At 34.7% G+C, this 15,701-nt stretch overlaps 2 protein-coding genes across 2 annotated transcripts in view; one reads left to right on the top strand and one right to left on the bottom strand.

Moving 5' to 3' along the window:
* Positions 1 to 311, top strand: part of LOC140990015 (uncharacterized) — a 4,699-nt gene extending 4,388 nt beyond the window's left edge. Inside the window, exon 4 of the mRNA XM_073459607.1 lies at positions 273 to 311. Within this exon, the coding sequence (XP_073315708.1) occupies positions 273 to 311 (39 nt within the window). The remainder of the gene's footprint in view (positions 1 to 272) is intronic.
* A 2,368-nt stretch (positions 312 to 2,679) lies between these two features.
* LOC140989829 (uncharacterized aarF domain-containing protein kinase At1g71810, chloroplastic) overlaps positions 2,680 to 15,701 on the bottom strand; it is a 30,811-nt gene continuing 17,789 nt past the window's right edge. The window contains exons 6-21 of the mRNA XM_073459268.1: positions 14,888 to 14,923; positions 14,408 to 14,451; positions 9,763 to 9,853; positions 9,619 to 9,660; positions 9,427 to 9,535; positions 8,276 to 8,390; positions 8,145 to 8,194; positions 7,938 to 8,016; positions 6,474 to 6,524; positions 6,201 to 6,342; positions 6,023 to 6,067; positions 5,409 to 5,513; positions 5,274 to 5,315; positions 4,249 to 4,410; positions 3,436 to 3,555; positions 2,680 to 2,996 (exon numbers count right to left, since the gene is read on the bottom strand). Coding sequence (XP_073315369.1) covers positions 2,892 to 2,996; positions 3,436 to 3,555; positions 4,249 to 4,410; positions 5,274 to 5,315; positions 5,409 to 5,513; positions 6,023 to 6,067; positions 6,201 to 6,342; positions 6,474 to 6,524; positions 7,938 to 8,016; positions 8,145 to 8,194; positions 8,276 to 8,390; positions 9,427 to 9,535; positions 9,619 to 9,660; positions 9,763 to 9,853; positions 14,408 to 14,451; positions 14,888 to 14,923 — 1,338 coding nt within the window. The 3' untranslated portion in view covers positions 2,680 to 2,891. The remainder of the gene's footprint in view (positions 2,997 to 3,435; positions 3,556 to 4,248; positions 4,411 to 5,273; positions 5,316 to 5,408; positions 5,514 to 6,022; positions 6,068 to 6,200; positions 6,343 to 6,473; positions 6,525 to 7,937; positions 8,017 to 8,144; positions 8,195 to 8,275; positions 8,391 to 9,426; positions 9,536 to 9,618; positions 9,661 to 9,762; positions 9,854 to 14,407; positions 14,452 to 14,887; positions 14,924 to 15,701) is intronic.

Below are 15,701 nucleotides of genomic sequence, written 5' to 3' on the forward strand. Positions count from 1 at the left end.
AAAAAATTTTTATTAAAAAAAAAAAAAAAACCCTAAACCCTAAACCCTAAACCCTAAAACCCTAAACCCTAAACCCTAAACCCAAAACCCCAAACCCTAAACACTAAACCCCAAAACCCTAAACCCTTATATAGGATCACGTCTTCATAGTTGGTTTTAGAGCGTACACAGAGATACTCTCAAATTAGAGTATATGGAACTCGAGTCTAGACAAAAGTAGAATGATTGTTTCATGTTTGATTACTTGCTCTTACTTGTTTATATGCTTTTAGTTATTTGACTTAGCATGGTTAGAGCTTGTAGTTGATTAAGTTTTGACATTTAGTTTAGTATTTTATCCATTAGTTTAAGTTTCTATTTTTCTCATCTATATTGAACCAATTATTTTATTTTTGCACAAGGATTATATACTTATATCTTTTATATAGAATTTTGAGGTAGGGACAGAAACGAAAAGGAGTTGTTCATGAATTCGAATCCCAAAATGTTAGAGGGACTTCACGATATTGGTAGGGGAAGACAAGGTTGACATCTTCGTGGGGAAGCTCGAAATGTTAATGGTGAGTATGTAGTGGATCAAGAATCCCAAATCCATCCAGGGAGGCATAGAGTTAGGAATATTGAGGTTAATCATGATGTTGATCAGCTGATTAGATGAACGAGTGAAATGGAACTAACAATCTCCCGATTTCAAAGCATTCGTCCTCTTTGATTCTTCATAACTGAGGATGATGAGAAAGTTGTAGTATGGTTAAAAAGTATGAAATGATTTTTAATATGTTGGAGTACACTCTCGATTTGCAACTTAAGTTAACTATTTGTCAGTTAAAAGATCGAGCACATTTATGATGGGAAACCAGTGAGAAAGCTCTCAAAGAATCAGGTGAAATAGTTACTTGTGATGTATTTTGGGCTCAGTTTACTCAATAATATTTGCTAACTTCGTATTATTGAATTGACTCAATGAAACATGAATATAGGATAACATGTCTTTCAATTCTCAGTGCTTCTTGCATATGTTCTCCATGTTGCTGACAGTGACCGATACAAGTTATCACATTTTATGCAAGGTCCGAATCAAACCATTTGCATTATGGTGGTAGTTGGAGTGCTTGTTTATTATGCTAATGTTGTAGAGAAAGCTAAAAATGTGGAGGCAACCCTACTTTAGGAAGAACCATGGCCAGTTCAACCATCTTTTCCTCAGGGTTCTAGGGGCAACGTGCCGATGCTAGTGGGTGCACCACTATACCGACCTTTATTGTCATATCAGCCTTCACGGTCCTATCAGTGCTTTAAGCTCAAAATTTCAAGTCCAAGGTGCACCATTATACCAACCTTTATTGCCATATCGACCTTTATTCTCTACGTTGGTGACCTCTCATCGGTCCCCCTCCATTCTCAGACAAGTGTTCCCTAAAGGCTTCTCCTTGCCCGGCCTCGTGCTGCGTTTGGTTCTCTACAAGTTTCAGGCAGCTGTTCCCTACAGGCTTCTCCTTGCCCGTCGGATCTTCGCTACTAGGGGCGCATACTTTTTGCCCCAGCTGCTGGTTCTTCCTTAGGCTGAGTGTTTTGGTGGCTCCCGATATTGCTATCTAGTTTCAGGCTCTCTCGGAGCTCCACACACGACAGGGTGGTGACTACTACTGGATCATACTGACCATCCGAAAAAAAAGTCGAAAAAAAAGTTTTCTTCTTGCCCGAGCTTCTGGCTCCTTCTTCTGCACAGTATCTTTGGTGGATCCTCTCACCCTTCTCCAGTTATATTGTTACACGGAGCTTCATACACACTAATTTTCAATATTTACACATCTTATTTTCAACATTCGATAATTTCAACTCTTTATTTTCAACAAAATTATAATTGTTGTAAGGGCAAAAATGAAATATCAAAATTTTATACTTATTCCACCTAATATATAATTAATTAGTAGTATATTTATTTCACGTAATATATAATTAATAGTCTAAAATATGCTAATGAATTATCATTACTATATACATTACTTGTAATAATTAATATCACTTCAAGAATAAAATGTAAATTATACTACCTTTAAATGTTCTATCTTTTTAATTTTCTCTCTACATGTTATTTTATGATTTTAATGCAATTTTATAATTATATTTTTAGTACAATTTCTAATTAAGTAATAAATTATATGATGGATCGTGTGCTCGGCACTTTTGATATTCTTTCAACATAATAACTCAATGATCTGCAATAGCTCGTGTTCTAAGAATGATTATACCGATGAATTAAATCGAGCTTGGTTACAAACCAAGCGGAAAACACTCGAAGTAATCTTTCGTTAAGAGAACTGATAGATTTTATATCTTGTGCAACTGAATAACTAAAATAGAGAAAATCAGTTAGAGCTTATATCAGTTCAGTTATGGACAGAACTGAACTGATTAAATCAGTTAAGAACAAAACAAGCAGTTAAACAGTTAAAAGAAACAGGATATGTTTATGGATCTAAACCACTCAAGCCTCGGGTTTTGAGGTGTTCAGATAGTAACTCTCATCGTAATTGTCTCTTCCTCACGTGCAACACACGTCTTTTTTTTTTTTCTAGTTATGATTAAATATGACAACTGAAAGCATATCATGACTGTTAGGAACCGTCCTGAAAAAAATCCATTATGCTTGCGTATGAAATTAAATAGAATATAATCCAAACAATTGTAACCGCTGTTTTTTTTTCCAACAATCAGATATTTCACATTCTCAACCATCTCACCTGCTATAACGAAAAGGAAAAAAACTGAACATATCAAACAGCAAATATTTTTGAAACTGTCAATGCATGCCAATTTTTTAATGGCACATGGAGGGCAAATCATGGCAATCAGTTGATCATACTGAAAAGATACACATGTGGATGTACTCATGAAAAAGCTTGTCTTATTGTCCTCGCAGCTGCCCTAGAAACTAACTTTCCGACAAGATTTGCTGGCAATTGTAACAACTGCTGTTGTGATTCTTGTGGGAGCTGAAAATTTTCGCATATTGAACTGCTTCATCAGTTGGGGAAAGTAATCAAAGAAACAGTTTTCAGGTATGTTTAAAGCAATTATATTCTCTGTTCCTTTATAACCAAAGCAAGCTCTGAAGGGTTAACTGATATAGAATAGTCCACTTCATAACCCCGGCAATTAATTTAGCTATTAAATCTACATCAGGAAACAGTCTCACTAGTTAGGATTAACCTAGATTTAGTTGTAAAATTCTTTTTTGCCCAAAAGTGTTGCATATTTAAAATCCTACTAATCAATCAGTCTGTATAGGATGGTTCACATGCTACAACAATGAACTGAGTCAGCTGAGAACTTGTAAACAGATCATAAACTAGTCAAATGGCACCATCATTCCTCTAAAGATACGTAAGTTCACTTCTCCATGAATTCAAACGCCTAACGTTTAGTCCTTACCTCTACTATTACCGATAGGAGGGGTAACAGTTCTTGACCAGATTCCAAAAGGTAAGGGAGCAATGAATCTTCATTTGAAGATCGTTTCTGAACCTCATATGAATTGACTTTTTTGATATCCTGCAATAAAGGATTGACACTATGTTAAACCTTTGTTGTGGATCACTACCTACTTCCTGTAGCTTGAGCACTGTTGTTATCCGTAAACTAAGCATGGAATAGAATGTCAATGCCATGTATATATAATGTTTTCCTTTCAAATGACTTGCGAGGCATGTTTACAAAAAACATTAATACAACATAAAGAGTATCCAATTTCAACTTTGCTATGAAAATCAAACCTGAAAATCTAATTGTGGACCGATAGTGAATAACATGTCAATTTCCATGAATCCATAATTAATGTCGATATTGAGCATACAAGATAGTTGAAATTAGGCTCAGTACAGTTACTGCTCAATTACGAGAAAGGATAGTGATTAATTGTTACTTTAACTCAAATTTGATCTCTTTCCATGCCTCACAAGTATTAGTTTATAACTCAATTTACCCGATTATCATAAATTCAGGAAAGGAAAGACCCTAAAATCTTTCCTCCTATTTCTCTCTCACATGCTTGTACATGCTGTCACAGCATGGTTCACCCATCATCGAGTTCATTTATAAAAACAGAAGTTTCGCTGGACATAGATCCCCGTATACTGATGCCCGTTATTTTCAAATAGGCCGCTGACCAATTAAACATCTAGAAATAATATGTTACTGACTTTTGCCCAAGGATAGGAACATTCATCCTTAAAAAATATCTCTCACCTGTTGAATCCCTGAGAATAGAGTAATGAGGTGTTGCAACGTTCTCAAATTGTTGATATCTTCATCAGTCAGCAAGGAAACAGAATCAGGTCTGAAGGGTAGGTTTACAATCAGTGCAGATGTTATTGAGTCAAAGGTGGCTATCCCAAGTGCATTCAAGCCCTATGACCAGTTGCAGAAATAAACAATAAGTACCAATAGCAATCATCAAATATAGGTGCTCAAATGTGATTTCAGAAAATGACACTTGTCAACCCAGAAGTTAACACTAAATAATAAATTCAGAAATTTTTATCTCCAAAAAAATTTACTTTTCAAAATTATTCCAGGTATAGTCGTTTCTACATATTTCCATGCCTTGATCATTTCTAAGGCCGAAACTTGGAAGTAAACAATAGAATGCTCAGTTATTTTGAAATAGATATGTGTTTTTTACAAGTCAAAGTTTGAAGAAGAGCCAACACAACAAAGTTTTTCCCATATGTATTCAGTAAGCTAGAGTTGGAGGAGGTGGAAGAGGCAAAAAGGTTTTGAGAAAAGAGGTTAGATGCTGTTGTGGGTTCACCAACAAATATACAACATTTCTCTCCCACAATATTTCACTATTTCTTCTACTTCTTCTACTAGACTAAACATGCTATTTCAAATACATTATTTGATAAAGATAACACATTTAAAATATTCAAACAACATATGAAGGAAGCTGATCCATTCATAGCAAAAATTTAAACAAAACAGAACACAAGTCCCATTATTCGGATAGTGGTTAAATTGATTAGAACTGATTGAAGATTATGAGCCCTCGGTCAAATAGCAGTTAAATTGATTAGAACTGACTGACATTTATGCTCATTTATGAACATTCAGACAAGAATTTAGTCAAGTAACTATCAATCATGATACAGGTTTTCCCAAGCTCTTTCACTTGTTTCTTGTTTTGTTCTAGCAAAGAGAATAAAAGATGAAATAGAACAAAGATACTAAATCCAAAACAAGAAATGTGGAAAGGTGTCCCAAAATCTTACCTTCGCAAATTCCTCGAGAAGTATTTCTCTCATGAATGCACTCTGCAGAAAATAGAATACATTTGAAAAATCTCTACATGGTCTGATCCCTTGATTATGTCCAGTAGTTAATGATGAGTTACAAGTGAGATTTACCTTCTCATTCAAAGCAAAGGACACAATTTGTCTGATAAACATCTTAGACTCATTATCTGCTTCCAGCTTTCTAGCCAATGTTCGTTGTGTTCTGGCACGCATTGACTGCCACAAGCGAAAGTTATAGAAGTATGCTGAGTGAACTTAACAAGTCATGAGAACAGTTTGTGAGTGTTTTCAAGTCACCAACCATCACACACACATTCAACTTTTTGCATTTTAGGACAGAGCAATAGCAGAAAGAAAATAGCTACTTGACCAAAACAATGCAACTGAGAAGGGTCAACAAATGAACCAGATATGAAATATCCGATTAAATATAAAGCTGAGGGATTCAAGTGATATGGTGACAGAACTAATGATAATTTTAGATTCCCAGCGCAGCCATAAGTTTCAGCAGCAAGCCAGCCATGTCTAATCTAAGAAGGTTGCTTGCGTGAAGCTGATATAGATTTATGCCTCAAAGTTATGAAGCTCAAACTCAGTGAGGTATCTCATAAGCCTATCAAGTGCTTAACGAGGTGTTGGACAAGAAAATTTCATCTCAATCCTTTGGAACTCTTGCTTAAACTAATTGACATGCTGATGCACGAGAGATTTTTTTATTATCTCACCTCTGTTAAGAGAGACTCTAATCGGTCAACCCTGAACACTCCACCCTGTTTAAGAACATGGAATCAATACAGCTGTCTTTATTAAACATTACTTCCACACTGAAAGATATTATTTTTTATGGCAACACATGCTAAGCTATGAAAAAATAGCTAATTATCCTTCATGGAGATGAAGTACCTTGTAAAGAAGAGCTTGCAAAGAAGATTTCAATTTTGGCGAGCTGTTAGTAAGCACCTTCTGGGCAATCCAAGGATATGTACTGCCCAGAACTTTGTATTCTGGGTTGAAGCTGATAGCAATTCCCTCCAAAACAGCTAGGCTGGATGTTATAAATGATTTATCTAACTTAAGTGAAAACATTGACAGTAACTAGAAAGAACAATGTGCCATATCTAATGTGTGAAAGCATTATTTTTAACATATGATGGAAATAAGAAATTACAATCACACCTTCTAATGACCAGAGAAAAATAAGAAGGAATTCTGAATTTGAAGTTGTACCTGCAATATGAATTCCCCACAATAAATAATTAAGTAATAAGTAAATGCATAAATAAATACAGGGGTAGATCACTCTCTTTACACATTGAAAACCTACACAAAATTTAACAAAATCAATTAGTGTAAAAAAAGGTGCAACTATTGCACTGTTTTAGTATGAGTTTGAGCGCAAGTAGTTAGTACGGCATCAATTTACCTTCCCTCCACATATATTTTAAAAAATGACCTTCGACGAAAAATACATAATAAAATCCATTGCATAATGCCATTTTAACAAATGGAGATTATTTTTTAAATTAAAATTTGTGTAGGGTCATTGACCCAATTCTCCCCAAGTAGTTTGGTATCTTGTATCTTCAAACTAATGTACAATTGTACAATAGACAGCCCAAATTTAACAAGTAATATCTAAACAGTTAACTGTTATAAAGGAAGAAATCTACAAGAAACCAATGAGGGGCTGACAAAGAAGATATATACAGAGTAGACAAAAAAGAAAGGAGCATTAGTATTTCTGAAATACGTAAAATACCATTGTACAAGGTCTGACACATAATTTATCCTATACAAATTCCAGAATTATATTAATATTTGGTTCAAATACGATATCTTCTGTAAGAAAAATGCAGGTTTATTTTATAATTCACAGAATGCTTCATATCTATTTTCAAGTTCCCAATAAAGGTAACAGTCGATCCTCTTATTCCTACTCAAGCCATTTAATCGTGTTTAGTTTAATTTCTTCATGTGACGTAATAAATAATCTCCCTTTGACATTGTTACTCAATAGATTTCTAATTTCTTATGGTATAAACAACGAGTTTTAATTTGTCCAGAAAATTATGAAAAAAGCGCTTTCCTTACCCCCAAGGTCTCACGACTCTCGCTAATAGATTATTTTCATTGGATTCATCAGAAACTTATAGAATGGCTAAAGGAGTGTCATTAGTAGTGTCCAATTTGATGATTTCAGAGCAAGGATTTTCAATCATGCTAAAACTTAACTTAAAGGATCATAAATAGCCCTTGTATCAACATCTTTTGTTTGTGTCCATTATTCATAAGAACCAGGCTAATGTTTGAAAAATAAAATCACCAAAACCAATTTTATTCAATAGTTTTAAACTCGATATTATTTTTGGAAAAGCGGATACAAGGTCAGCTGTACCAGTGTTATTATTCAGACGGATAGTATGGAACATACGTAAAAATTGATCCCAATTCTAACAAATTTTTCAAGTAAGCTACATTTTAACATGAGCTTGGGTACATGTTTGAACTCTAGATTGGCATTTATTTACAGAAAGTTGATTAAAGCTAAGATGGCTTGAGCTCATTAGAATTACATACATGAATCCATCATAAATGATCCCATATAAATCCAACAAAGGGAAAAGATAAAAGGATTTTTACATGGTGGCTCCCAAATTTCCAAGAAGATCCTCAAAGTTTAGATAGCGAACTCCTTTGGAAACAGCATTCCGGAAGACACCTACATATTCTTTCATTTTAGGGCAACTGAAAGCAAATATGGAAATTCTGAATCTACAAACCAAGACCAATGGTCAAGCAGAGAGTTTCAGGATTTGACTAGATGAAGTAACTATTCTCAGATAAAACCTGTTAATGCTTGTGTCACAACATCCTTATCAGCAGTTGGTGGAAGAAGCCTGTTGAAAATATTTTAGAAGCTGTCAGTAACATCACAAGAAGTTCACCATTAGCTGAATAAAGATAGATAATCTAGGTACCCAAGCGTTACAAAGTCTTTTGCAAGTGAATCATAATCACGGTTTACAAGGTGGAGGCAAGCTTCAATGAAGCCATCACGAAGTTCTTGTTTGAACTCACCCATCATGCCAAAGTCTAAGAGTTAAAGTAGATCTTTCAGAACTGGGTGAGATATAATTATATAAGGTTAGAATCACAATATAATAATAAAATTAGGCTCATAAACTAAACAGAACATATCAGGCTCTATGAACAGTATCTTTGTGGTGCGCATCTCAAAATTCACATACTACTTTTAATAATTTGCTATGGACGTAGCTACAGAATCAGACTGCTATTATGCCTTGCTGTCTTTGATGCAACTAATCTGGCAAATAGTCCATCTCAAACTTAAGTGACAAAAGAAGATATTTTCTGGTCAAACTTGATTCAAAATACAGTAATGACTAATATCTTATACTCGACTCTTACCCTTCCCAAATTCCCCAACAATCCATCGGCACTCTCAAAACACTGAATCTCCTTTTCACTTTATAAAAATTTCCAAAGGAAAATCAAATTCTGAGTCACTCATGGATAACCACAGACAGCCATTGGTGCGTAGTATAAAAATTCTAGAATATGCAGTCTGAGTGTGGAATACACCAATCATGTTTCTGCTTCGCGACCAATAAAAAAAAGTGATTTAAAGAATAATTTTTTTAAATGCTATCAAAATCAGTACCAATTTAGTCCTCATCATAGATAAATGATCAGGAAGTTTCTCCGATAACTTTATCCATGTGTCATCAATACTACCTTAACTCCACAAGTATCTCTAAGCACTCTCATTTAAGCGTAAACCTTTTGCTAGTGAAAGAAATCAACTGGAAGGGATTTATTGAAAACAATGGATAAATATTCATGTGGAAGACATGCTTACGTACATCCCGGTTTTGTAGAAATGACATTAGGTCACTAAAGATAATCAATCCGATAAAGGAAACTATCTATTATGTTTATAATTACTTGATATATAGGGCACTGGCTTGAAAAAAATGATGAACGAAAGATAATTTTGATTTTCTAACAATCCATGTAAGTTCTTGAATTACAAGGTTTTTTATGCAATATTCAGTTACAAGTTATATTCCTCATATGTGTAATCATGAATACAATTTTGGAAAAATACCCAAGTAGGCCAGTTTTCCATCATATGTACGAAGTAGGTTTCCTGGATGTGGATCAGCATGATAGAATCCAAACTCTAAAAGTTGATTGAATGAACAATAAACTCCTACCTGCAGAGAACTTAAAATAGCAACTTACGACATAGGCATTTGTCAGGTAAAATTGCATTTTTCAAGTAGTTTCGAGAACAGACCTCAATCATGTATAGATCCTTAACTTCCGTCAACTTTTGACCCTGCATTCATTCAAAATGACAAATTGTTTCATCAGAAAACAAAATCATTAGCGATAGCGAGTTATAATTGACTTACATTTAGAACAAAACAAACAAAATCACCTCCACCCATTGCATGATGAGAACCTTGGTAGTTGTTTGATCTATGTACATTTCTGGAACCACAATATCTTGTATACTGCCATATAACTGTCTAATTAAGCAAGTAGCACACAAAAAATAGATATCATCAGTTGGAGGCGTGTTTCCTTGATTAAAACACAGTCAAATCACAGAAAAATGATTGTGTTAACCATGAAAAAGGATTCAATAACACAAATTGAAAGATTATTCTGCATCGAATTCTGTTTGTGCGAAAAACGAATTAGCTCCTCTGGAAGAGTTTGTTCGTTGGACCTCAAGAAACATCACCGCACCACTTTTCCAATCAAATCATACAAACCATCAAAACTCTTTGCACTCATTCATAGTGATGTTTGGGGACCTTTCAAAACATCAACAATCACAAGGAAGTCGTGGAATTGAATTTTAAAGCACCCTCAACTATTTTTAAGGAAAAATTTCCCGTGTCACACTTGACTTTTGATTTGCCTCCTTAAATATTTGGATGTAATGTCTATGTTCATTTGCATCAAAATCACCTGCCCAAATATTGCCTATGCAGTTAATGTGGTAAGTAAGTTCATGCACTCACCATATGAAGGACATCTGAAACAGTTTGTAAAATCTTGAGGTAACTGAAGAATTTACTAGGGAAGTGTCTTAATGAATCATAGAAGCCTTTAAAGAGGCAAATTAGGCCGCCTCAATATTAGATAGACTACAAGTTATTATACTATTCTTTGAGGAAATCTATTCAGCTAGAGGATTAAAACAAAGAACGCGGTGGCTCGAAGTAGCACTGAGGCTGAATTAAGAGTTTTGGGCAAAGGAATTTTATGATAACTGTTGTTTTATGAGGGGAATAGATATGTGGATGGAAGGGATAATCTTTTTATTCCACTCATCCTCAATGAATACAGTTTTAGATATACACAAAATGAAAACTAGCAACCTAATCTATCCAAAGATTTAAATTACAGACTAAAGGATAAAAGTTTAAATATGAAAAACATCTTATCCGAGTTGATCTTATCGGATCTTCAACAACGTATATGTTGATCATGCCCAACTTGGATACCATGTTTTCAAATGTCGGTCGGATTAGGGCCTTAGTTAGGATGTCTGCAACTTGTGTGTGGCCAGGGACGTAACAGAGTTTCAAATTCCCTTTCTCATGTTTTTCTTTTATGAAATGACGATCATGATGGACTGGGTTCTTGGCAATACTTATCGTAGTTTGATTGTCACACTTTAGTCCAATATCTGATGCCCCTCTAATTTCAGTTTTTCCAAAAACTTTTGTATCCATATGCCTTCGCAAGTTTCATTGGCCAAGGACCGCAACTCAGCATCTGCACTGCTTCTTGTTACCACGGGTTGTTTTTTGCTTCGCTATGTTACAAGGTTACCCAATACAAATGAGCAATATCCAGACGTGGATCATCTGTCAGTGGAAGATCTTGCCCAATCAGCATCTCTGTATAACTATATGTTTTTTAGGGCGGTCTTGTGGAAGCATATTCCTTTTCCAGGGAATCCTTTGAGGTACTTCAATACATGAAAAACAGCATCCGTATGTTCTTCAATTGGATTGTTCATGAACTGATTTACAACACTTACAACAAATCCAATGTCAAGTCTTGCGTGAGATAGGTATATCAGCTCGCCCACTAATCTCTGATATTTTCCTTTGTCGACTGTTGGACTTTCCTCATTCTTTCCAAGTTTTATATTTGGATCCATAGGAGTATCTACAGACTTGCATCCCAACATCCTTGTTTCTATCAAAAGGTCTAGGACATACTTTCTCTAAGAAATAAAATTTCCATATTTTGATCTGGCCACTTCTATTCCCGAGAAATATTTCAACTGCCCTAAGTTCTTTATCTCGAATTCTTTTTAAAGTACTTGTTTGATCTTAGTGATATCTCTTCATGGTTCTAGTAATAATAATGTCATTAACATATACAATGATAACAGAAACACTGTCTTGGTTGGAATGTTTGACAAACATTGTATGATCCGATTGGCACTGTGTGTATCCACTTTCTTTCAAAACTTTGGTGAACTTGCAGAACCAAGCTCTGGGAGATTGCTTCAAACCATAAAGTGATTTCTTTAAACTGCAGAGTTTATTGGCAGTAGTTTTGGATTCAAATCCATCTGGAATACACATGTAGATCTCCTCTTCCATATCCCTATTTAAGAAGGAATTCTTAACATCAAGTTGACATAGAGGCCATTCTAGATTTGCAGTAATAGATAGGAGGATAAGAACCGTGTTTAGCATGGCTACATGGGCAAAGGTCTCTGATAATTCAGTAAACCTCTTTGCTACTACTCGTGCTTCATATCGTTCAATGCTTCCATTAGCCCTATGTTTGATTGTGAAAATCCACTTGCATCCAACAGTTCGTTTTCCAGGTGGAAGTTCCGTTATCTGCTAAATGTTGTTCTTTTCAAGAGCATGTATTCATCAAAGGCCGTTGCCCTCCATCGTGGATGTTGAAGAGCTTCGGTGATGCTTGATGGGATCTATTCCTAGTCTAAATTCACAACAAAGACTCGATATGCAGGAGATAATAGATCAAGAGAGAAAAAATTACTTATAGTGTGTTGGGTGCATGATCTGACCCCTTATCTCAACGCAACTGGTCTATCATCGATATCAGGTGAGTCGAGGAGCTTGTCGTACCTTGATTGTTTTCCAGAGGATCTGGTATTAAGGGAGTGTTCTTGGTTTGCTGATTGTGTGTTTGGTCTTGAGAAGGCTTCATGAGTGAATAAACATGGTCAAAAGGTAGAATTTGGGAATTATCTGGTGGATTTGTGTGTATTGTATCAATATAAACGGTAGGATGTGTATGAGGTTGGTCACTTGGTATGTGGAAAGGATCCAGATTCTGAGGTTCATTGATCATCTGCTCCCTCTGAACTAAGGAAGATGGAAAGAAAGGGTCAGACTTATTGAAGGTGACATCCATTGAATTGTAGAATTTCTTTATGGTCAGTGAATAGCACTTGTACCCCTTCTGATTTGGTGAATACCCAAGAAAAATACATTTGATTGAACGTGGATCAAGCTTTGTCAGATTTGAGTTCAAATGGATTCTATATTTCTCAAGCTGGAGGTTGACATTTTGAATGAAGAATAACTAAAGGATGAGGACGTGACATGTTGATCTATTACCCACCAATTCAATCCAATAAAATGAGAAAATTACAAGAAACAAGCTTATCTAATAGTAACTCAAAAGCACGAATTCCATAGGCTTAAGATTCTTGAATATAGCACAGTAAAAACAGTAGAGCATTAATCAATATGAAGACACCAAATTTACATGGTTCGACAAATTGTCTACATCCAAGGACAAGTAACAATTTTATTATTCATTCACCACCATGCACTAGTTTTACACAAGCTTGAGTTCTCTCCAGATTCACAAACCTTTTTCCTAAAGAGACACAAGTTATTGTTTTACGGAGAAGACGTGGACAATACAAAGTTAGAGCCATTTGTGAAGTGAGAATGAATGCCTGACATGTTATTGTTATGGTGAAAAATTTAGTCGGTGGAGCAATGTGATGATTATATCATGCGACGCAAGTGATAATACGATCCTCCACTGTATATGATAAAATAAGAGGAAAACAAAAATTAACCATGCACTCTCAGAGGTATAGAGGTAAGGAAAGATTTCAGTTATAGACATGATGATGAAAGTAGTGGTAACGAATTGCAGAGGAGGAGGAGCATGTTGAATATTGAAAAAAAAGTAAGGGAAGGTGTTTGGTTGGAATATTGTGGACATGGCAGGTGTCATTTTGACACCAAAACGAAGCAATTTCAAGTTGTCTGTTGGTTACGACCTCTTTGCTTGATGCCAACTTACAGAATGTTGTTGCTCGAAGTAGTGCCGAAACTGGATTAAGGGGGCTGTGATTAGTGGAGTTTGTGAGATACTGTGGCTGAAGTTGGAACATGAAAAATTGATTTTAAAGCCGATAGCTCCACTGAAACTATTTTGTCATAATAAATCCGCAATCAGAATTGCAAATCATCTCGTTCAACATAATCACAAGAAGCATATTGAGATTAACATAAATTTTAGCAAAGAAAAGTTAGAAACTGGAGTAATTAGTATGCCATGTGTCACTTTTGAACAAAAAGTTGATGGTGTTCTCACAAAAGTTCATTTCAGAAACAGATCAAGGTTTGAAGACTTCACTAGAAAGTTGGACATGATTGATATACATGCGCGAACTTGAGGAGTGTAGAAAATAGAAAATATTGCAGTAAAATATGAATATCTACTATACATAGAAATGTAGATCTTGTTTGAACACTCTTAATTTTATAAGAACATTTAACTTCCTTAGTTGAGGAAAGTTAGTCATTATGATTAGATGCTTTATATCCTAATCATTGTAAGACTGAAAATAATTATAAGCAATACTCTTTCATGTTCCTCGCTCTACATTTTCTCTCCTCCATCTTTATTGTTCAGTAATCAACAGATTCAACACTACCATAAGGGTAAAAGTTTATGGATCCAGACTCCATGAAGAGGCAAATAGTTGCAATAAAGAATTACTTGCTGCTATCTTAGATTAGGATCATGGCAATGACAAAACGATTGCTTACCTAAATTTAATTCCATTGTTTGCTTCAATCTTGTAATCCATCTCCTGCATTCAATTGGATTACCTGTATTCAATATGAAGCACTAAGAATATTCCTCATGCAACACCTACAAAGAAAAGTTAGAAGGGCGAGTTCTCCATTTTCTCAATTGGAAATGTGAAATATATAATTTAAACAACATTAAATGTTCCAACAAGGTTTCCCGTTATTTATAGAAAAACAATCACAACTAATAAATCAAGCCAATCTACCAAAAAATTGTTCATGTCAAAAATCCATGTTTGTGTCTTGTCGAAAACTTCTATTTACTTGGTTAGTTTATCGTGAACGAAAAACTTAATCTATATTTACCTAAGAGGAAGGAATTCTATCAAGCATATGCAGTTGTAAAAATAAAACAAATAGCTAGCAAAGCAAATATCAGTTTCCTCTTTAAAATTGTGTTATATACTATAATGAGATTGTGAAGGAGTTAAATACCCGGAAAAGACTTGATGCCCACTCGTCAATGATAGCCTGCAATTGATGCTCGGGATTTTATTCATTAATTATTTAGAAAATTGTAAAAAACTAGAAATCTGGCATATTGTCAGAAGCACAGGTTATGAAATGGCCGTAAATTGCTGATGTGCTCTTAATAAAGGAGAAATTGCATACATACCCAGAGAAATAACTATATTGCTGATAACCTCCATGAAAAAAATGATCTATTAACTTTTCAACTATTGAGTACATGTACCCCTAAAAACACTTACGTATAAGTGTGTGTATGCTCAATATTTGAAAACTTGGGGATGCGCGCGCTCAATATAGATTTTTTTTTCAAAGTTGCTTTCACCAATATCGGGATTTCACAAGGGTAATATGCAATTTCCCAAATAATGAAATATAGGCTTTCATGATCTAACATATCCACTTTTATAAAGAAATAAATCAAATTACAATCCTGACATAATTCATGATCTAACATATCCACTTTTATAAAAAAACAAATCAAATTAGAATCCTGACATAACCATGAGAATTCTAATAAATTAAACAAATCATAATAATAAAATTTTAAAGTTAAGAAATATATTTTCCAGAACTGTCATTCAAGCATATAACATTGTACACTTCATTGTCGGACAATATTATGTAAAACATCAAATTCAGTGACTCCGATAATGGTGCAATTCATAATCCTCTAAGCACCAAGGTTTCTCCAGAAACCACTTCTTTGATTCACTGCTGTTTAACATCCACATGCTACTAACCATTGATGAAGGGAAGAAAATAGCAAATGTATTTATTT

This window comes from Primulina huaijiensis, chromosome 12 (genome assembly GCF_012295235.1).
Source record: "Primulina huaijiensis isolate GDHJ02 chromosome 12, ASM1229523v2, whole genome shotgun sequence".
Lineage (NCBI taxonomy): Eukaryota > Viridiplantae > Streptophyta > Magnoliopsida > Lamiales > Gesneriaceae > Primulina > Primulina huaijiensis.